The 22612-nt window shown below is 35.0% G+C and overlaps 3 protein-coding genes across 4 annotated transcripts; 2 read left to right on the top strand and 1 right to left on the bottom strand.

Moving 5' to 3' along the window:
* The first annotated feature begins 728 nt into the window (after window positions 1-728).
* On the top strand, window positions 729-5517 carry LOC104236737 (mediator of RNA polymerase II transcription subunit 28). 2 transcript variants are annotated; one of them, XM_009790729.2, is made up of 4 exons: window positions 729-865; window positions 2925-3162; window positions 4807-4919; window positions 5137-5517. In XM_009790729.2, exons 2-4 carry the CDS (start codon window positions 2988-2990, stop codon window positions 5269-5271), a joined length of 423 nt encoding a protein of 140 aa, XP_009789031.1. In that variant the 5' UTR covers window positions 729-865; window positions 2925-2987; the 3' UTR covers window positions 5272-5517. The 2 variants fall into 2 exon arrangements, with proteins under 2 accessions (XP_009789031.1, XP_070021441.1); XM_070165340.1 differs by having other exon boundaries at window positions 776-865; window positions 3018-3162.
* A 595-nt stretch (window positions 5518-6112) lies between these two features.
* LOC104236738 (trihelix transcription factor GT-3b-like) lies at window positions 6113-11609 on the bottom strand. Its single transcript, XM_009790730.2, has 2 exons — window positions 11202-11609; window positions 6113-7144 (listed from the first exon to the last, which is right to left on the bottom strand). Exons 1-2 carry the CDS (start codon window positions 11550-11552, stop codon window positions 6515-6517), a joined length of 981 nt encoding a protein of 326 aa, XP_009789032.1. The 5' UTR covers window positions 11553-11609; the 3' UTR covers window positions 6113-6514.
* A 3551-nt stretch (window positions 11610-15160) lies between these two features.
* LOC104236739 (phytochrome-interacting ankyrin-repeat protein 2-like) lies at window positions 15161-18941 on the top strand. Its single transcript, XM_009790731.2, has 3 exons — window positions 15161-16200; window positions 18101-18272; window positions 18377-18941. Exons 1-3 carry the CDS (start codon window positions 16078-16080, stop codon window positions 18589-18591), a joined length of 510 nt encoding a protein of 169 aa, XP_009789033.1. The 5' UTR covers window positions 15161-16077; the 3' UTR covers window positions 18592-18941.
* Window positions 18942-22612: the final 3671 nt, after the last annotated feature.

Here is a 22612-nt window from a genome sequence, read left to right as displayed (position 1 = left end):
AAATTGTTATTAGCAGAGTGCATTCGAGGTGAGTTTAGGATAGTATTGATTTTTAGTCGGTATTGAATGAACGTGCAAAGAAGAAAATTTAGACTTAAATCAATAAGAATTCAAGCAACTTTTTTACACAAGAAGAGGTTCATTTGGCTATAATTTTGATTAACTTTGAATGAAGAAATATTTTTTGGTATAACGATATTACGAACGTAGAGTTTACAAAGAGATCATGCCGGATGAGATACAATAACATAGCATATTTGTATCTTATATAATAAATTGTTTATAACTATAAATACTAAAGAACTAATTACAACTAAAATTCATTCGGAAAATGTTGAATTTAGCTATATATTATATCAATGTACTAATATTTTTTTCATTATTTAAACATATATCGCGTTTAGTTTTACTTCTATTACTATTTTTTAATAATTTATATATGTTTTATATTGATTAACGTGGTGGACATGTGCAACGCACGTAACCTAAAACTAGTAAAGATTAAAAAGATTAAGGTCTCTATCACCGAGCAAGATCATGTGCGTACTGATTTTCTTTGAAGAGGTGAATTAATTTGTTTATTTGAATTTTCAAATACTTTTCCTAGATAAGGAAACAATATGAAATAAAATACATATAATAACAATACTGATTAAACTATTTAAAGATAAAAACATTTTTTAAAATAAATAGTTATATATAATAATAATCAATAGTATTAATTAGCCATAACAATTCGTTCATTATTAATCTGGAAGCAAACGTTCCCGGCTATTTTTTGGTTCCGACCCACCAAAAACATAACCATTGCCTAAATTCCTGTCTTCTCTTCAATTGATTCAAATCTTACACGCCATAGCTAAAGGTAAAAGCTTTTTCTTCTTTCAAGTTATAAACTTGCTCTTTTACTAAGCTTCTGCTTGTCATTTCTTCTTTTTTTGTGCAAAGGGTTTGTGTATTTGATTGTTATTTATGTCTTAATTTGTATTTAATTTGATGGTTAAGACTCTTCTTGGAAGGAAGATGTCTTTGTTTTGATTACTACTAGCAGAGACTTTTTTGTTTTAGTTACTTAGGTTTAATCCTGTAGAATTTGACCCATTTTCTCGTTGAATAAAAGGAAGGAAATAGATTATATTTGATAAAACTGATTTGCAATTTCAAGGACTCTTACTATTCAGATCTGTGTTGCTCGGACTCTCCAAAAATGTTATCGCACCCGTGTCCGATCTTTCAAAAATGCACTACTTTTGGAGGACTCACCCATCAATATTTTTGAAGAGTCCGAACAATATAGCTTCAGATAAATTATTGCATTAACTTGTTTGTTTGACCTAAGTTATTTCCTAGTTTCCTTTGGTTATTTCTCTAATATCTTGTTGTCAAATTGCTCTTTATATCCAGATGAAAATTTGTGTGGTGAATGGTTGTCTCTGCAATGTTTGATGCAGTATCTTTGTTTTCAATTACTACTAGCAAGTGATTCCATTGTCCTAAACAACTTGTTCTTATAGCTACATAGGTTTGAGTCTGTTGATTTTGGCCCACTTCATTGAACGAAAGGTACCGAATAAATCAGATTGGTATAAGTAAATTACATTTTTGCCTACTCCAACAGCCACCTTGCTAAAATGCAAGAAACCCCATTAGCTTCTTTGTCAAAATGCAAGGAAATAGTTGTTTATGATAATACACCAACTCTTCACCTCCCTGTACTAGCGGAGTAACTTCGTACACAGGGTAACGCGAAGCCTCTTTACAAACTCCATCTGTTCATGTGCCTGTGTTTTATGTTCTAGTGAATTTTTACCAAGAGGAATATGATTTGAATGTCCTGTGGTGTGCACCTTGATATGTTCGAGGAACGTCTCTGATGAATTGCTTGTGCTTTTCGTATTTCTTTCTACTTCTTTTATTTCCTAGGTTCATTGGTTCTTATTTTTGAATTTCTAGTTGTCAAATTGCTATTTATATCCAGAAAAGAGCTTGTATGGGGAATTGCAGTATCCTTTTACAATTTCTGACGACCACATTTCAATTGCATCAATGCAAATAAATATTTTGTGATGTTGTGTGTGCTAAGTTTGTTGGCTGTTTATCTTAAAAGGTTGCTTGGCCTTATCTTTAGTAAGCATATGAACTTAAAGAGATCTGAATCAATTCCAGTGCAATATGCTGAATCCAAATTTAATAGCCTCTTTGTTGGTTGATGGAAGATCCATTTATCATAAGTTCCAATATGCTTGTTGAAAGCAAAATACCCTCATTGATGATAAGTTAAGCAAACAAGTCTCTGAGGTTGAACTAATTTCTTCAGCCGAAGCGCCTACACTACCTGGCCTGTATCTTAGTTTTGGGCATATAGTCCCTTGTTACTGTTTAGTTAGGAAACTCATCCTTTGATGATATAATTTTTTTTTTTTTTTAGGTGGCAAGAAAACATGATCTTGAGCAAGAAAATGTGATAGTAAATATCAATAAGGGGAAGCTGTTTTTTTTTTTTTTGGTGAGTCATTGAGGTGGTTTTGTTGTTAGATATCTCGTCTATATGCATCTTTTTTTTTCCCTGGCCTCTTGTGTGTTAGAGATCGAAAAGTTCAAATCTTGAGTGATTCCATCAATATATGATTGAATTGCGAAAGCTTTTGAATATGTATCCTACATCTGAACTGAATTCTTTTTAGTTAAAGAATCTCTTTGTAGTTGCTTTGGAACAACTACTTATATGCATACCTTTTTCTAGTTGATCCACACCACCCTCTATTCTCGTAAGACAATACACACTTGCTAAAAACCCACTAAATGCACTATATCATAGGCACAACAAAAATTACTTCTCGTTGCTTGAGCAGAATAGCGGCTCTCTTTGATTTTTTTTAAGTCAGTTTTGAAGCATGTTTCATCCAATTATTTTTGTTCTTAAGGGCTATAGCATCTCCAACTGCTCTTTGAAGTAAGGGTTGTAATTCTGCATTTGCTCGAGGTACATGGCTGACAGACATCATGTTGATCAACAGCAAAATACTGAACCACAGATAAATTCTCATACTCCAAAGGATGACATGATCGCCTGTGTGATAGCATTAGAAGCTGCATTACTACCGTGTTTGCCTGCACGAGAACTCCAGGCAATAGACCGTTCAGCCCATCCATATCATCAGAGTGAGTAATTTCTGGCCTATAGTTGTATGTGCAATCCTTACCAATTTTCTTGAATTAGTGCAAATCTTGTGTCTAGCATTGTGAGATGAGTCTTCTGAAGGATAAGCTTAGTGATAAATCAGAAGAAAGCAAACAAAATTGAAATATTGTCACTTACGTCCTATGTATGCTAACTTCTGTCTTGCATTATAATCTCTTCTCTGAGCGTTATTTTTGAAGCTCTATTTCATCCTTAATTAATGTTCAGAGATTTCATGAGCTCAATCTCTGATGCAATGCTTGTGTTTTGAGACGTGAGGTTTTGGCGTTTTGTTGAATTGTTAATTCCTACACCAGTAAAGTTCCACAACTGAAATATGAATACAAGTAAACTATCTTTTTCAGCACGGTGGTATTCGGGCTAGCTTGCGTGCGCCTCAACTAATTCACCTAGTCCTTGTTACCTCCCCCACTAGCACAAGTATCGGATAATTCTGTCCACCACAGTTTGGCCAAATGGAAGAAATCACCTAGCAATTCTTGCTTCCGTTGAGATTTGAACCGTCGTCAGTTCCTACTTCACGGATCATCCGGGTGCAATATGAATCCAACTAGACTACTGTTTTGTTATTATTATTATTATTTTTAAATAAATGGTTTACACAAACAGGAATAAATTACCTAAAACTGTTTGCCTTTGTTGAGATCTGAACCCTGACTTTCTTGGTTCATTCCAGCTTCATCGACCACTAACCACACCCTTGGATGCAACGTGAATCCAATTATACTATTATGTTGCTTTGTTTTGTTTTTCCGTTTGTGCAAGTTTTTGAACATTTCCATGAATATGCAGAACCCACATGAAAGATCTTACTTGAGCATTAAAATAGTAAATAATAATAAAGGACAGTTCCAAGATCTACTTGGATTTGAAGCTTTAAACCTTTCTGGTGATTATATAGGGGTCAGTGACAGTTATTTGACGTGAGGAGTTATTTTAGTGAAGAAAGTCAAATTGCCATATGCGATTTAGTCATATAGTGAGGCAGGATGGCCAGAGCTCTAAAAACAAATTGCTTTTATCGTTTTCAATCTATTGTAAAGTTTATCATGTATGCTCTATGTGATTTAATGCACTAGTCATCAATAGTTCTTTTTCTTTGGATGAGTAGATGATTTCAACTAGTCATCAATTGTTTCAGGCTCTTCAGAGATTAGCTTGAATGAACCAACTATTGCACGTTTTGGTCAGAAGTTAGTGTAGGGCCTACTGAATATGACAATTTATCCAGGCTTCTCTCTTCATTGCTGAAGCAAAATTATATGTCCTCTGATTCAAGATTCCTTTATGTATTTAAAAAATATGAGTACCCAACTACTGGTAACAACATCACAGCTAAGTTTTCTTAGCATTGCATTTTCTTTGGGATGAGTGGAAAAATTAACCTCATCTAAAACTCTTTTTCAGAATTTTCTAGAAACGGCAACATTGAAATAAAGTTGCATTGCCTTGTTTTGATGCTTCAGAGTTTTGTATCTTTTCCTTTTTCATCTTGGTGTCTTTTTAAAATTTACAGTATACCTGCTGGCTTGTTAGCTGTGGAATTCATTAATTTGTTTTTTCTCTTTTGGCTGATTGAGGTTGAAATTTTTTTCGTTGCTTAGTCGATGTAGAGAGACATGCCAGAGATTTCATGGAGGCTGCCAAGAAACTTCAACTTCATTTGATCGGTTTGCAACGTGAAGATCTGCCTACAAGACCGGAGATGCTTAGAAAGGTAATTCATACGTCACACTTCGATTGGTATAATGGTACCAAAGGACATATAACAATTCTCTGCTTCCTATGGTCTCTAAAAGGTAGCATGGTGCATTAAGCTCCCGCTATGCACGGGGTCCGGGGAAGCGCTGGACCACAAGGGTCTATTGTACGCAACCTTACCCTGCATTTCTACTAATGGATTATTATTGGTTCTAATTAATTTCTACATACAGGAGATAGAAAAGATGGAAGAAGAGTTGAAGACGAAGACTGAACTCATAGCTAAGCAAGAGAGACTGATCCAAGGATGGAGGGAAGAGTTGAAGGACCAACTGGATAAACACATCATGGAGTTAGAAAGGGTGTAAACCACTACAGGAATGTAAACAAATACTTACATAACTTTTCTTGTTTTATTTGTGATTCGATTTGGATTCTGGGTCGGGATGACAAGTCCTTGTTACTGTTACTCTAGTTATTTTTTCTTAATTTTGGTGGCATCCGGGCTAGTTTGTATGCGCGTAGACTATTCTACGTACCTGCTATATGTCATCTTGTATCGTGTAACTCTGCCTATTAACTTGAATTTGAATCTTTATCAGCGTCTTCTGTGATTGATACAGTAATTTTAGCTGCTTGCAAAGTTAAATGACTTTTTTGATACAAAAAATAGTTTAGTGAGTTTGGTGCAATAAAATGAAAATTGAGTAATCATTCATGAAATTAATCCCACATATGGTACTGATTATGAACACAGTCCAAGTAAACTAACCCAAATAGCAGGATGAGCATTCTCTCTTTGGAGTTACACTTAAGTCACTTTTCAACAAATCTCATGTTAATTTAAAAGCACATAACTATCTCATCTTGCAGTCATTACTTTTTATTTATGTAGTTTTTAGCAGCAGCCTTGGCGTAACTGATAAAGTTGATGTCATATGACCAGGAGGTCACGGGTTCGAGCCGTGAAAACAGCCTCTTGCAGAAATGCGAGTTAAGGTTGCGTACAATATACCCTTGTGGTTTAACCCTTCCCCGACCCCGCGCATAGCAGGAGCTTAGTGCACCGAGGTGCCCTAATAACCCTTTAATTCAATTTGTTTTTTGTTTAATATTATTTGATCAACTTTTCTCAGCCATAGCTATTAATTTTCAATGTGGCTCAGGACAACCATATTGGGATAGGAAAGTGCAGCTTTCAATACATAATTAACAACAAAACATATAATTCCACTCCATGTTTGAAAGCTTGAAAACATAGCATTGTTAAATGTCTAGATTCTAATACTGTGAGTTCTTTACAATAAACCAATGATTTTGATCAAAGTACAAACAATTCACTCTTCTCCAAAGCACAAAGCCAACCCTTTCATCCACACCAAATTCAGCTTAGCTAATTAACTCCTCCTGTAAATATTTACAAGAAAGAAAGCATGAACAGGTATCATGAAGCCTGCATATCTATCTGAGAATGGAAATTCCTACTTCTATATAAGCCAAACTCTTAATTCTTCAAATATTTTGTAACCTACCTAATTCTTCTACTATAAACCAGCAAAACAGAAAATTCCTCATTGTATCTAATACATAACATGAGCAAAATGAATCATCTCAAGGATGATTTTCACCGATGAGTTTGTTCAAAAGTGTTGTCAACAGGGCATCCCTCCTTTCAGCTCGGCTCTCCTCTCTCATTCTCCTTTGCTCCTCCCTCTCCCTCCAAGCATGTTCAATCATCATCCTATCCCTTTCAAGCTTCTCCATTGACGACCGCCATTCCTGCTCAAATACTTCTCTTTCACGAGCACGCTTCTCCATTGTCTCTCTCCATTGCATATCGATCCTCAGTTGCTGCTGAAAGAAATCTTTGAGGATTTCTTGAATATTTTCAACAGTTCTACCAGTAGTGTTAGTACTTCCTAAGCTGGGTTGTCTTGAAGGTTTCACTGCATTGTTTGTTCTCGGTCGCTTTTCTTTTTCAATTTTCTTTTTGGGAGCGATGCTGCTTTTTGCCAATTTTACTTCATCACTCTCACAGGCATAACCTTCATCATCTTCTGAGACTTCCTCTGACGATTGATCTCTAATTCTTCTCCGAGGCCTCTTTCTTTCCTGTTGGGAACCAGCCTCAGATTCGAGCTGTAGTTGATGTACGTTATTTGTACTTGCTGTAAAAAGTGCATGTAGCTCATCAAAAAATTGAAATTGTCCGCCATTATCTGGATCAGATGATTCCTTGCCCTGTGAAGGTTTAGAGCTTCCATTAAAACAAAATCCAAAGGAAAAATGCAAGTTTCTCCGGAGCAACAAGACATAAGAAGGGTAACTTTCTCTCTTTCTTCTTTTGCAGCTTTTCAGTTCATTAGATAATGAGATAACCTGGTCGGTAAGATGCACAAGGAAAGCTCTTGTTTATAACTAGATAGACTCCTGGATAGTTGAATTTCAATAGTTAATGAATTTATAAACACAGAGTGACATGTTATAAGCTTTGAAGGTGCTATATATTTTAGACCTGTACTAATAGGGAGCGAATTACATACATGACCAAGCGCCACCTCTTTTCTGTGACTTATGGAAACCATGGATAGATTTATGGCAGACATAGAAAGTTTAGAAGTATCTTGTAGCAAAACAAGAATATGATGATAGTGGATCTTAGCGATAACTTGACATAGAAGAAAGCAGCAAAGAAATGATACAGCAGCAAGAAGAGGCCTCCAAGATTCAAGCAGGCCCTTAAGCAAAAACAACTTCATAGTCCATACATATAACTTTTCGGCTTATAACCACTTACTTTGACCATGTATTTTCCTATTTTAGCCCTAATATTTTTTTTCTAATTCTCAAAGTACTCTTCCCAAAATAGAACTCCCAACTCCCTGTCAACTCTATATTTGTCGTTTGTTCTTCTCCTTCTATAGATACTTTCTAATTTATAATTTTTGTAAATAACGTTAAGGACTTATTAGACATTTTAAGAGAAAAATTGCTTATCAGCATTTTCTAACCAAACACATGAACTGCTGATTTTCAATTTTATCACTTCTACCTAAGCACGTAATTACTTAGTTATAAAATCAGTTTCATCACAAAAAGTACTCTTTCGCACTTAATGCTTATCAGCTACTTTCAATCAGCTAAACCAAACGGGCTCTTAGATTAATGATGATATGTTTACCCTCCCTGGGGAGAGAGATGATTGTGTCTTGGCTGAATTTGCAGAGCAAGTTAACAGATTTCTTTTTCCACAGGTCAACATATAAGTTGGTGAAATATTATTAAACATATAACTGATTTTGGCTTATAAGCACTTGCACTTTAGGTGCTTACCAAATGCGCAGATAAGTTAAAAAGTGCTTATAAGCTAATTTGACTAACTTATAAGCTTACCAAAACACCCTCTAGAGCAAGTGTCTCCTATTTGATTGTACATCAAAGTGAACCATGAAGTTTGCTCTGTCCTGATACTTTATTTACTTAGCAACAGCGCCAACCTTGACTACCAGCTAAGAAACAAATGAGATTTTCCTTTGGAGAAAGTGTTTCACTGAATAACTCCTCTTTTCCCCAAAAGTCCAACACCCCCTCTCCTCTCCAGAAAAGCAGTCTTGACACAAGATTTCAGATCTTATTGCAAATTCAGAGTCAATTACAAGAATACATCACTGACACTCACTTATCCTTCCACGGTATGCTACTCCAGGTGACATCTAAGAAAATTTCAATCAGAATCGGAATGTGCACATATGATAGGCAATTTTATTTGTTAAAACATCTCTCAATTTGTTATATCCTCCAAACGGAAACCTCAATAACAAATCTTCACACATGACATGCAACAAATACTGGTCCACAAATTCCAATTCTGGATCTAGTAAAAACCAGCAACTGTCCAAACAATCCACCCAAAGGCCAAAACCAAACACCACCAAGAATGAATTGTTTCTAACAATCACATTATATCTCCCAGATGAAATAGGGAGATATAATCTGCGAAGCTATCAGCAGCTACCTTTAAAAAATCCTCAATATCTAGAAATCAATAACTCTAGATATCTAAAAGATAAAAGTACATTCGCCTCAATTTATATCTTGAGCCGAGGGTCTTTCAGAAACAGCCTCTCTACCCCTCGGGGTAGGGGTAAGGTCTGCGTACACATTACTCTCCCCAAACAACACTAGTGGAATTTCACTGGGTCGTTGTAGTTGTTGTACTTTTCATTTTGAAATGTCCCAATATATTTGACACCATTCTATTTTATGCAGCTTTCTCAACTTTCAATGATTTGATTTATTAAACTTTGATGTGATGTTTCTCTCTCAATTTACCTATTCAGGTATTCTACATTTTTTCTACTACTTCTAATATAACATATAATTTGAATTAACGCCCGATATCTCGTACCTAGTTAAATATCAACATATAAAATGGGTAAGGGGAAGTAATAATTTACTCAGCATTAATAACTTCAGCTTCAATATCACACTTTTTTTACAAAAATTGGTGCTACCTAGGCAACTTGCGTGCACCTTGACAATTTCACCAGGTACCTGCTACCTCCCACCAGCATAGATACGGGGTAGCTCTGTGCACCAAGGCTTAGGCAGATAGGAAGAATCATCTAGGATTTTTGCCTCCGCTAGCATTTGAACCTAAAAATCTCATGGTTCTCCTCCAACTCTCAAATACAAGTTCAAAGCCACCACAAATGCAATGCAGATAACTGGCAGTAAATTTTAAGGACTGCAGATATTACTCTAAATTTTTGTTATTTATTCAATAAAAGTTTTCACAGTTGCCAGAATACACATACATGAACCAAGCATCACCTTACTACTATATTCTCAATCCATTCTAACAATCCGATAATTCAGATCATTTTACTTCTAACCATATTATCAGTAACGATAAAAGAACGCACAAGGCAGGTAATTTTTACTTTATTTGCACTTAGAAGATACTTACTCTATCCTAATTTCTTTACACCAATAAACTTACCTTATCAAAAAAAAAATTCTTTACATCAATACTACCTTCTTTTTTTTTAATAATTGTAGTGGTTAGTCCAGCGTACACGCAACTCAACTATGCCACGGGGTACCTGCATCATCCTACGAGTAACGTACTGGATAACTAGCTGTAAAAATGTGAGGACTGCAGCTATTACTCTAAGAATTGGTTTATATTCAACAAAGTTTTCATAGTTGCCAAAATACACATACGTGAACCAATGCAGAAAGTCTCACCTTATTAACTATACCCTCAATTCATTCTAACAATCCCATAATTCAGAAAATTTTACTTCTAAAGAACAATGGTACCAGCATCAATCAATCAAAAACAACGAACAACACAAGAATTTTTTACTGCATTGGCACTTATGAGATACACCCTCTATCCTAATTTGTTTACACTAATACTACCTTTTTGTTTTTTTATAATTGTAGTGGTCAGTCCAGCTTATGCGCAAGTCAACTATTCCACGGGGTACCTGCATCCTCCTGTAAATGTACTGGATAAATCTGCCCCCCAATAAGGCTAAGGCAAATGGGAGAATCATCTAGATTTCTTGCGGGATTAAAACTCTAGTTCTCTCATTGTCTTCATTTTAACTCCATCCATCACTAAACCACACCCTTGAATGCTTTTTGGTACTACTACTTATTGGGAGTGAAACAATTCTCTTTAGCTAGGACCATTTTAAACATTTTTAGATTCTTCTAACTATAAAATTTGTACTTTATAGTAATTTTACTTAGCTTCATAAAAAAATTTATAAAAGAAATTAAGAAAATGTCTAAATTCACACCAAAATTAAATATATTCACTTCATACTCCGAAACCCGCCTCTCTACCTTCGTTAAGTAGGAATAAGGTTGTGTACCCACTACCCTCCCAGTAGGGATTACACTGAGCTTGTTGTTGTCGTTGTTGTACTTCAAAACCCATCATTTCTTTTCAGGACAGATAAAATAATGCCAAGAACTATCATAGTCATAAGACATGTACTCCTTACATTTCAGACACTATTTCTTTATTAGTCCGTTTTAAAAAATGAGACATTTCCATATTTAGAAACAATTAACTTTGCACATCCCATTTTATACTTTATGAATTTTTTTTATAGTCACTAAAATTTTATGTTTAATACAACATGTTTCAAAAGTTTTGTACTTACACAAATGTAATGTGTTTAAAACCATAAGTTTCAAAATCTTTCATTTATTTCTTAAGCTCTGCGCCAATTCAAACTACATCACATAAATTGGAATGAAAGGATTATATATGTATTACCTTGTAACTATTGACCAAATTCTTCCACTTGGATTTACACTGTTCTCCACTTCTCCTATACCCTCTCTCCTTCATCTTAGCAGCTACCATCTCCCATAGATTCTTCCAACTACTTCGCTTGGCCGAAGAAAACTCCCTTTCAAGCTCACCCCTAATAGCTATGAAATCCCTAGTTTCCTGATTACTCCACGGCGGAACACGCTCGTCCCGCTTAGGAAACTCATCGTCTCCGGCGACGGCGGCGGTAGCGGTGGATATTGAAGCGCCGGGAAGGAGGTGGAGGGGGAGATTAGGAAACATCAAACGTTGGGGAAATGGTCCGAGGTTTTCATTGTCTCCTCCACCAAACATTTTTTGGGGTCTTTTTTTTTCCTTTGTAAAATTTTGGAGGGGGAAAGAGTAAAGGGTTTGGTAACTTTGGTTTATTTAAGTAGAATAAACCAAAAAGAGAGTTTTGGGGTCAAAATTAGAAGACTGACTTTCTTTTTAAAAGTAACATTTTTGACAGACAAGTAAAGAATAATGGTGGTTTTTGAAGGGTAAATTTTTGTATGATGACGGTGGTGTTCGAGAAGTTTTATTGCTTGTCTCACCCAACTTATATTAGTTGTGTGAGGTTTTTTTTTTTTTTTTGTCTTACCAATTTATGAATCCCAATATTATATTTTTGGGTCCACCAAAATTTGGATCTACAAAACTGTGAGATAAAACTAGTGTTTGTTGTATGAGACACAAAATAAAATTTTTCGTGGTGTTCAGGTAAATTTGTGCATATTTTAATTATTTTATTATCTATATTTATTACTTTCCACAAGTATAACTACTCTGTTTTGTTCACCAAAGCATTAGACAAATGAGACGGAAAACACTTTTTATTTTCAATAATTAGTTTGGTTAATTTTTAAAGTTGATTGATCTAGATTTAACATTTTAAAAGTCTAGATATTCATATATCAAGAACCTCGTTCCCTAGTGTTCCCTAGGTATAGTTATAAATAGTGGCTTCAACAACCATTGTAGAACATAGAAATTCGAACAAACTTATGCTACACATTATTCCAAGCTAAATAATACTTTATTTTCTGTCTAACATATTTTTATTGCTGCCTTCGGAAGCTTTGATTCCGGAACCAAGCTATCTGCAATTTAATCTCAATTTCAACGGTAAGTCTTGCATTTTATTTAATTTATTTATCATTTTGAGATCAAATCGATTCGTTTGTCTATAACCACGCTATAAATTTAAATGTATCATTTTACGGACAAACAATTACATGGTGTACGATTCAAATCTTACCAAAGAACTTTTCACTTCGACCGCCTTTCTCCTATTTACGTCTCACCCCTACTAAAGTTTGTTTAAAAGGAAGGGAAAAAAAGGATCCTAATGTAGACATGACAATTGACACCACCCAATACATGCATCATACATTAACACATGCATCATACATTGATACATGGCCTGCCGTTACATATTCATCAATGACCCCCATTATTTTCATTTAAGATGGGCTTGATACTAGAATCTCGTTCCCTAGATATAGCTATACATGGTGGCTTCAACATTATTCCATAAGTAATATAGGCATTGGGAAAAGAATCAAATCTTTTAATTTGACCGAGTGTATCAATTAAATTGTTATCTTCTAATTGTAATATTTTTTTAATATTTTTAATTGCAAAAATAAATCTAAACCATCACTATCGAATTGACTATTATGTTTTAAGGAACATTCAAGATTAAAACAGTATTTTTTTAAAAATTTATCATCTAGTGATCTTAATTTTTACCGCTAAATAGAAAACCAAAAATATTTTCATATATTTCAAATTGTTCAAATCTATTTTGAAGTCAAAAATAGCTTTATCTACTATGTAAAAAGTAATCAACTCCAAAAGACTTTTCGAAAGATTTTGAAATTTTATTATTAACATTCTCATCAAATTGTTACTTCCTATATATCATACGTTTCTTACGAAATTCGGGTTCAATATTCATTTCAAGTGAAATTTTCGGGGCAGAAATCATAGCAGTTGCAAATACTTCTTCTCTATACTTGTTAAAGAAAGAAATCAAACTTTTTCACTTCACATATATATTTTTTAAAAATTTATACATATCCTATTAGGTCTAACAAAAAATAGGGTCCCTACAAATTTGGGCCTAAAATCATTGTTTTACTTGCTTTATAGAAGGGTCGCCCCTGATACCACAAATTAAATAAAATGTGATACTCTCTCCTTTATTATATAAGAAGGTGTTTTATCATGAAATTTAAGAAAGAATAAATCATTTTAGAAACACCATAATAGTAATTCACTCTTCACATGTGAATTCTATTTGAAACTTCTTCAAGAACACACATCATCTCAACCAAATATCTTATTTAGTTAACTCTTCAACATGATCTCTATATATCATAACTTGAAAAGGCAAAAAAGGGTCACAGTCACCTCTTTTAATGACTATTCTTAAGTTTTCTTTATGTGGGAGTAAGATCTCTTTCTTAGAAGCCCGTAAAAAGATAACAAAGTCAAATAATTCTTTCTTGCAAGTAAGTGAAGTAGAATCTATTAGAATTGAAAATTGTACTGCTCGATCAGTACTAGAATAGAACCAAAAGATTGGCAGGAAAGGTGACTTTCTTTTTATTTTGGAATTCTTCCTTTAGGCCTTTGGCACCAGAAATGTGAGGATCAAAATTCGGAGAGTGAAGAGATCAGGAGCCTTTTTTTACGTCCTATATTCTACTCTTCTTTTAATTATTTTTTGGTATTCGAAAGTAAAAAGCAAACTGTTGGCTGTGGCCGAAAAGAGAGATTTGGTCTTAATTTCTTCATTCAAATAAGAAAAAGATAGGATAATCGTAATTGTACAGAAGAAAAAGAATTATTAAAATTCTAGGCCCGCCCCTCTCTTTTATCATATGTTGCTGAAGTTTCTTACTTATGTAACAAAAAGAACTCATCTTTTCCCTTCTTGGATCATAGTCTCCTAGATGTTCATAGCTGCGATGTCGAGGTTGTTTCTCTAAATTTTCCAGTGAGAGTTTTAATGAATATACTGGAGTTCAATTATGAAGGAGAATGACTAACACCAATATAATATGGGTATATCTAAAAGAATATGATTATATTGGTTTCAAAAGCTACGTTTTAATAGATTGTGGCTCTCATTGATTGTGCTTTGTCCTTGTATACATGTTATCCACAATTCATACACGTCTTCCACGTAAATTTGAATAGTTTTTAACTCAATTTCAAATTCTTTTAAGTAGAGGACAAGAGATCCAACTCCCCTCTATTCTTTAGTCTTTTAGTTCCTGCTTAGATTAAATACACTTGCCATAGTTATAAATTAATGAATGTGATTTAATTGACTAAAATAAAGTCCTACTCATGATTACAGTATTTAATTCCTTTTTTTATCCTTAATATGAGGGTATAGAGGTCAAAAATTAGGATAGAAAGTCAGTCGGCAGTCGAACATATTTCTTTTCCATACCAAATAGTATTAGTATTATTCTCGTATTTCTTTTTTAGATTTGTATTACTATATTTTGTTTCTTTTGTTTTAGTTATTTTATTATCTTGTTGTTATTATTGCTTCCTTTTTTATGGCTTCTCCACTATCTTATTTCTTTTTCAAAACTATTGTAATTATATTTTTCTTGAGCCGATGGCCTATCGAAAATAACCTATCTACCATAAAATAAGGGTAAGGTCTGCGTGCACATTATTCTCCACGGACTTCATTCTGGGTATGTTGGTTGTTGGATCTATTTTTGCCAAGTTTATTTTGATTTTTTTTTTTTTTTAAGTGAAACAAAGCTCCTGGACAAAATAAAGAAGCCTTTGGAAGCAAAATAGAACTTGGACTAATAAGGCATCAAATCTTATTTTCATGGGACCACAAAATGCACTTATTTAACTACATATATAAACTCCCAACAAAATTCCACACCGTCCATTCTCTACCATCCTTTGAAATTCTAGGGTTTCTTTCTTCCTCCGCAATTCCCCAATTCCTTCAACTCCCAAATCAAACACTACAACTCCCATATCAACACATATGCAACCTCCAAACTCATTCCAAATTCCTCTAGGATTCATTTAATTTCCCCTTTTCCTATTCTGTTTAGGAAAAACTTTTTTGTAGCGTGGTTTATTTAATTGATAATGATAATCTCTGCTTTTCTTCGTTTCACTTCATCGTATGTGTTCAACAAACTTACAAATCTCCGTGTTTTTGGCCCTGGTTTGAACCCTTTCAGTCCTTACAACTTGGCTAATCATTCCTCTCGCTAAACCCCTTATAACTTTTCTGGGATTTTCTTGAAATTGGAAGAAAGATCAATCTTGTTGGGAAAAAAAGTTCTATTTTTCCTTCAAATTTGTTAGTTTTCCTGTGATTTGCGTTCAACTATGTAAAAGGGTCTTGATTTTGAGTATTAAGATTCAGTCTTTGGACTTGTTGATTGGCTTTCAAATTCTTGGGTTCTTTTTCCCTCAATCATGTAAATTGAAGGGTGTTTGAGCAAATTATCAGTTCTTTTGGGTCTTGTTTACTGAAGATTTTCTGTTTTTTCTTGAAATTGAAAAAAACAAAGATCAATCTTGTTTGAAAAATATCATTTTGAGTTGTGCTTTTAAGTTCAATTATGTAAAGGGTCTTGATTTTGGGTATCAACATTCAGTAACTGAGATAAAAGTTCAATCTTTGGGCTTGTTGATTGGTTTTCAAGATTTTCTCGAAAAAAAATTCCGTGAGAAAGAAAAGAAAAAGAGTTTACTTTCATTAGGTACTTGTTTCTGTTTGGGGCAATAAGAATTTGATCACTGGAACTTGGTTTAGTAAGAAGGCGGAAAGAGAAAAATGGAGGAGGATCGGGTTGGTTCAATTAGGCGGTCGAGGAGAATGCAGATGACTGCAGGCGATACGGATGATCGTGGTTGGACTCCTCTTCACATTGTTGCCCGGAAGGGTGACCTGAAACAGGTACTTTATATTTTATGTATCAGATATTATTAATTCAGTTTTTATTTGATCGATGAAACGTTTCTGTTATTTATAATTTGCTATTGTACAATCGATTAGTGTGTAGAGATTTTGCTAAATATACTATCAATGAGATTTAGTAACAGAACTAGAAAGATTTGTGGATATCATTGCATACATCCTAGTTAGTAGACTATTTGTGGAGATGATAATTTAGGAAAAATGTCCAACATTGAAGCACTTTGAATATATCGTAGGCTTAACTAAAGAGGAGGGTTATGGTAGGGTGATGGCCAATGAAGAAATAGTCAACCTCTATATAGAGGACTTGTGTGGCCGATCCCAGCTAGTACAGGATTTTGTCAATCTATTATGTAGCTATGTAGGTTAGCATTGTCTCCATTTTTCTTTTGTATCGAAATACCCTTGCAAACACATTAAAATAAGGGGTATTAGGTAAATCCCCCCCCCCCCCAAAAAAAAACAGATTTTCCCTGTAGTAACAAACTGAGAACAATTTGGTTCAAATGTCTTATATCTCCTCCAAAGCAGCGTGTTCCCCCAACCAACCTACTCATGGCCGACTTATTTGTGATAGGTGCTCATATTTCCGGTGGCGCATGCAAAAAGAATTACAAGCGGTGTCACGTTTAAAAGAGTGGACAAATGAATTTGAAACGACATTGCAAAAAAAAAAAGAAAGAGGAATAGTTTAGATCATAACAATAGACATAATTCACGCATGCTAATATAACTCATAAATAGCAGCTTTGGCTCGGTGACTCGTATGTTTTGAAGTTTTGATGAAGGTCACGGGTTCGAAACTTCCCAACCCTCTAATATGTTTCAACAGTTGAAGCTCAAAAACTTTAAAAAAGGAAAATGCATTGGTTGAGGCTCGAACTCCAGATCCTAACCTCAATCATTGAAGCCCCTTAATGTTGGCCCGAGTAGTCCACATTGACTAAGCAGTGTCATACTATGTTTACTTATTTTGTTCCTTTTGCATATTAATTATATATGTATCAGTGTTGTCAAAGGCGCTTTTAAAGCGCGCTTAAGCCCTGGAGCGAGGCTCAAAATAGGTTGAGCGCTTTGCCTCGCTTTGTGGGCGCTTTAGTATTGCATCAAGGCTCTTAGGCATACTTTTACTTGCCAATGAGTGTAATCCTGAAAAGGCATCATTAAACAATTGATATTTCACTTTATCATAAATGTTTTCCAATTTCTTTGTCCATATATTTGTTATCCATGCTTATAATTATTAGTCTTAGACTACATATACATATTTTTACTTTTTCTCCGGTTGCGCCTTTTTTCAGTAAAGCCCACGCTTTATTTGCGCTTTGCGGTTAAAGTCCCAACAGACTTTAGAGTTTTTTTGCGCTTTTCGCCTTTGATAACACTGATATGTATACGTATTTAGTAAAATTTTCCAGCGAAGCGGTGTCACGGGACACTGCTTGGCCGAAGGTAAATCTGCCCCTGCCTATTTCATGGCAAATTATGAAGGAAAAAGAAGTCAGTTTATTCATATTGACCCGAGTATGGTTAAAAGATGAATCCATCTTAGCGCAACATTGGATTTCTGTTATGCCAAACCCAGCCTTACTAAGCATTTCCGATGACAGTTAAGAATGTCAGGGATTTGCTTCACAGTTTTTAATTGGTGAAGTTAACACAGTCCTGTACTATACTATACTATACTTTTTGGAGAAAACTCTGATACAGATTCTTTTCTTTCTCCAAAACTTTTGTGTGTTTCCATTTTCTTTTTGGTAAAGTTTCCTGTGCTGTAACAGAATGATTCTTTCTCTTCATGCATCCTGTCATGCACAATCTTCACGTTGGTGTAGGTCTCGTATTTTATATGATTGTATTTCTTTTTCTTCTGGGACAGGTTAGAAGACTTCTTAATGAAGGCATGGATGCAAATGTGATGGCAGGGGGCCCTAAATCATATGGTATGACCCCACTCCATCTTGCTGCTAAGGGAGGTCACGTGCGAGTTATGGATGAATTGCTTGAGAGAGGTGCTGATATCGATGCTCGAGCCAAGGGTGCATGTGCATGTAAGTGCATGTTTTATTTCTTAGTAATAAGGCATAAAGGCGATTTTCTTTCTTCCTTTCAGAGTCCTTAGTGTTTATCTTTATATTGCTTTGTTTGGTTTCAGGGACTCCACTTCATCATGCAGCTAAAGAGAGAAAGAAGAAAGCAATTAAATTCTTGATTAGAAACGGTGCTTTTCTGCCAGATGACATCTCTGACACCAGGTTCAATCCACCACTCCACTATTGCCCTGGTCTCGAATGGGCTTATGAGGAGATGAAGCTGCTTCAGCTAGAGAGTTCATCATCTGGTGAGGCTTCCTACAGCTCGGAAAACTGAGGTGGAGTTGCAGGTTCAAAGTGTTGATGTTGTAGAGTTCAGGACTCCTCTCAACATAATCTACTCCGTGTTAAGTATTGTCTGTCTGTCAACTCTAGAGTCGCTTTTGGATTGTGTGTTTTGGATTTCTTTCTTTGTTTGGATTGCATGTTTGGTATTACCTAGTAGACTACTATGTAGGGGTGATAGTGACATGAGTTGTTATGGTGAATCGTGTGTCGTAGTAGTGTAAGGAAGCAATCGATGTTTGTGTGATTGCGTTCACCGTCTGGATGTCGCAACATTTCTTGGTGGTGAACAAATTCTGCTATAGCTGTGTTTGTGCAAGTTTTAAACAATCTTCTGTTTGAGCTGTTCTTGTCAAAGGTGATCTGCAATTTATCTTCTGCTTTCTGAGTGGATTCCGGAGACTAGTTTTCCTTGGAAATAACTTGCATATGCTCTCACCTTTTTTTTTCCATGGAACTGCATATGCTTTCATTCTTTTGAAACATCTCTTTTTTATTATTGAGGATACACACACACACATATATATATATATATATATATATATATATATGTTGGTTGATTGTCAGCCCAGATCCCACTTGGGAATACATTGGGCCGTTGTTGTTTGTTGGTTGATTGTCACCCTAAGAATCAAAGTTTAGACAGTTGCAGTGGTCGATTTAGGGATAAGTTGACTTTTATTGTATTGTCGGCGTTTGATTTTCACTCCAATATCTAGTCGAATAAAATCACTCCAATATCTAGTCAAATTTTATTCGACGGCGATGCCCCTCTGCTAATGCTGCACTGTGGGCCGGTCTTGAACCGGACCGGGCCCGCGGTCTTAACGAGCCTCACGGGCCTGGTGGGCCGGTCCTAGCGGTCCCTTAAAGCCCGAGGCGGGCTGGTCTTCTTTGTTAAGCCCACGAGCCCGGGACCGGCTGGCCGGCCTGGTCCGGGCCTAACGGCTATAATTTAAATTTTTTTTTTTTTTAAAAAAACAGCCCAACAGCCATATTTAAAAAGTAGCCGTTTGGGGCTTTTTTTGACCGTTTGGTAGCTTAGAAAATGGCCATTTGGCCCCTAAACTTTATTTTAACCCCAAACTTTATATAATTACACTTTTCCCCATTTCTCAACTATAAATACCCCCTCATTCTTTCATTTTTATTCATCAATATCTCTCAATCTCTCTACTACAATTACTTAATTTATTGTTGAAATTTCGTGAAAAATTGTGAAGTTGTTGAATTGAAGTTTTCAAGTGTTCAACGATTTTCAATTTTCAAGAAGTTGTTCGGCAATCCGGTAAACTCGTTTCAACTCTTACGTTTTAAGAATATATTTTTGTGTGGTTTAGATTGCATAATTATAATTAATATGGCATTTACTTTGAAAAAAATGTTTGGTAAAGGAAAAGATAAAACCGGTGAAAGTAGTGGCCAACCAACTACCCTTCCCCCGGCTCCCCGACCTAGAAAAGATAAGCAAGTTGAAAGTAGTCGCCAACCTAGACGTCCTCCTCCTTCCGTAATTCTTGATAGTGATCACCCTTGTTTTCAATTTACCGATAGTGAATTTTATCATAATGTTGCACCAGGTGAAAGATTAGATGATGAAATTATGAATGCTCTTTATCCTAATGAAACCATCTTAGAAAATAATGAGGAAAATGAGGATGATGATGAAACCCAAGCACCGGATTTAGATGATACACCTACTAGTCCTCTTAATAACCCAACTGATGCACCGGTCGACCCACCTGTAGAAACTCCTACTTTTAATAGAGAACCTGCTAAACGCCTAGAAACATCATTAGTTTGGAATTTTTTTACTCAAGTAAGAGAACAAAATAAGGCTAAGTGTAAAACTTGTGGGAAATTAATGTCGCATAAATATACTGGAGACCGTAGCGGCACAGGTAGTTTGACTAGGCACATAAAAACACACCCTAGAGATAAGGCTAGATTTTTTCAAATGAAAGCGCAGCTAGAGGGGACAAGTGTAGATTCTGCGGTTAACCCTAGTACAGGTTCAAATCTAGTTCAACCAGGAATTAACACTGTCACCGGAGGTATTTTATATTACGATCCAAATAGAGATCGTGAAGAATTAGCAAAGATGATTACTGTTATGTGCTTACCTTATACTTTTGCTTCTAATCCTAATTGGGTTCATTATATTAGAAGAGTTTTTAATCCTACTTATAAAGGTTGGCCTCGCGCAACAGTTAAGAGTGATATTTATAAATTCAAACATGAATATGAACAATATTTGCGGTATTTATTTACTCATATACCTAATCGGATTTCTATTACTACTGATATTGGTAGAAGTGGTAATGATTGTGATTATCTAACTGTTACAAGTCATTGGATAGATGAGGAATGGATAATGCAAAAACGCATAATTGCATATAGAATAATTAATTCGCGTCACACAGGTAAGTTTATAGCTAACACTGTTGCAGATATTTGTAGATATTTTTGCTTTAGCGATAAAATAATGGCAATTTCAATGGATAATGCTTCTAGTAACACCAGTGCTATAGGCATGCTTACAACAACACTAAATCCTGCATTTACTAATATTTTCCATGTTAGATGTATTTGTCATATTTATCATTTAATTGTCGGTGATGGTATGCGAATATTAAACATAGAAATTGAAAAGGTTAGAATGGCTCTTAATTGGCTTTTTTATTCATAACATACAATATATACTACAAGAAAATATATAAGAGGATATATATATACATAAGATACAATATATATACTACAAGAAAATATATAAGAGAATATATATACATAACATACAATATATACTACAAGAAAATATATAAGGGGATATATATATACATAACATACAATATATACTACAAGACAATATACAATAAAATATATACATAACATTCTATACTAGTATACTATATATATATATATATATATATATATAAATTATTAGACGTATTTATGCTTCATGTTGTACTTTGTTATTAATTTATTATGCATGACAATTTAGTGTTTTACTATTGTTTTGTTATTTTTCTTTTTCGTCAAGCACTTTAATAATTAGATTTCTACATATATACTACATATATATTTTTAATATAGCCATAATACTACAATAAATTGCCTTACAAAACAAAAAAACCGCTAGGCCCGCGAAGCCCACGAGCCCGGCCCGTTTAGCCCAGGACCACATGGGCTTAGGCCCGTCACGGGCCGGTTCCACCCGGTGAGCCCACGAAGCCCGGGACAGCCAGAGCCCAGGCCCACGAAGCCCGGCCCGTTTGACCCACGAATGCCCGGGCCCGGCCCAGAATACAGTATTACCCTCCGCCTCTCAAATTGTGGATCCGCCTCTACTCACCCCCACTATAAATGTCTTACTTAAAATTGCTCCTTTAGAAACCCCGCAAACCTTTTGAGGTAATGAGGTGTGGTTGAAGTTTTCTATTATTTTTTGTAATAAAAGAATCATTCTACTTTACTTTAATATCAACGAAGTGGTGGCCACTATATTATTGAAAAATTCTTGTGCACACTATGTGATATATAGCAGGGGTATTAGGCTACCAACATATATCCCACACTTGCTACGGTGACATACTGTGTATTCCTTATCGATAAAAAGTGTTGGATAAAGTACTCATTTTAAGTTAATGTATATTATGCTTGTGGTTAAGAGTCTTAATTCTTAGAACGTACATATTATTCTTGTGTCCTAGTTCTGTTATAATTTGAAATTAAGACCTACTTTTTGGTCTGATTTAATTATGAATATTTAGGACTTCCCTAACTCGGTGCGGCTTTTAGAATTTGTCTTTCATAATGTTGTGACATATATTGGAAAGTTGGAAACAAGCATTTTAATGCACTTTTCGAGTGCGTATAGGGTAAATCCCATTTCTGTGTAATAATCCGCAAACCACATAAAAGTATAAACTGCACTAGGCAAACTCCGTATAGTGAACTCAACCGAAGAAATATGCAAGTGGGTTTCGAATCGTAGATAAAGGCGAGTGTCGTAG

This window comes from Nicotiana sylvestris, chromosome 12, assembly GCF_000393655.2.
Source record: "Nicotiana sylvestris chromosome 12, ASM39365v2, whole genome shotgun sequence".
In the NCBI taxonomy this organism is placed as follows: Eukaryota; Viridiplantae; Streptophyta; class Magnoliopsida; order Solanales; family Solanaceae; genus Nicotiana; species Nicotiana sylvestris.
The sequence above is the reverse complement of the archived record's forward strand: the minus strand, read 5'-3'. Positions and strand labels throughout refer to the sequence as shown.

Bases quoted from the DNA above. Each gene is read 5' to 3' on its own strand.
- LOC104236737 (XM_009790729.2), top strand. From the start codon at position 2,988: ATGGCTGACAGACATCATGTTGATCAACAGCAAAATACTGAACCACAG. The intron at 3,163-4,806 runs GTGAGTAATTTC...TTCGTTGCTTAG, and splicing joins AGCCCATCCATATCATCAGA to TCGATGTAGAGAGACATGCC. The intron at 4,920-5,136 runs GTAATTCATACG...TTCTACATACAG, and splicing joins GACCGGAGATGCTTAGAAAG to GAGATAGAAAAGATGGAAGA.
- LOC104236739 (XM_009790731.2), top strand. From the start codon at position 16,078: ATGGAGGAGGATCGGGTTGGTTCAATTAGGCGGTCGAGGAGAATGCAG. The intron at 16,201-18,100 runs GTACTTTATATT...CTTCTGGGACAG, and splicing joins GGAAGGGTGACCTGAAACAG to GTTAGAAGACTTCTTAATGA. The intron at 18,273-18,376 runs GTAAGTGCATGT...GTTTGGTTTCAG, and splicing joins AGCCAAGGGTGCATGTGCAT to GGACTCCACTTCATCATGCA.
- LOC104236738 (XM_009790730.2), bottom strand. From the start codon at position 11,552: ATGTTTGGTGGAGGAGACAATGAAAACCTCGGACCATTTCCCCAACGT. The intron at 7,145-11,201 runs GTAATACATATA...AAACCTTCACAG, and splicing joins ATTTGGTCAATAGTTACAAG to GGCAAGGAATCATCTGATCC.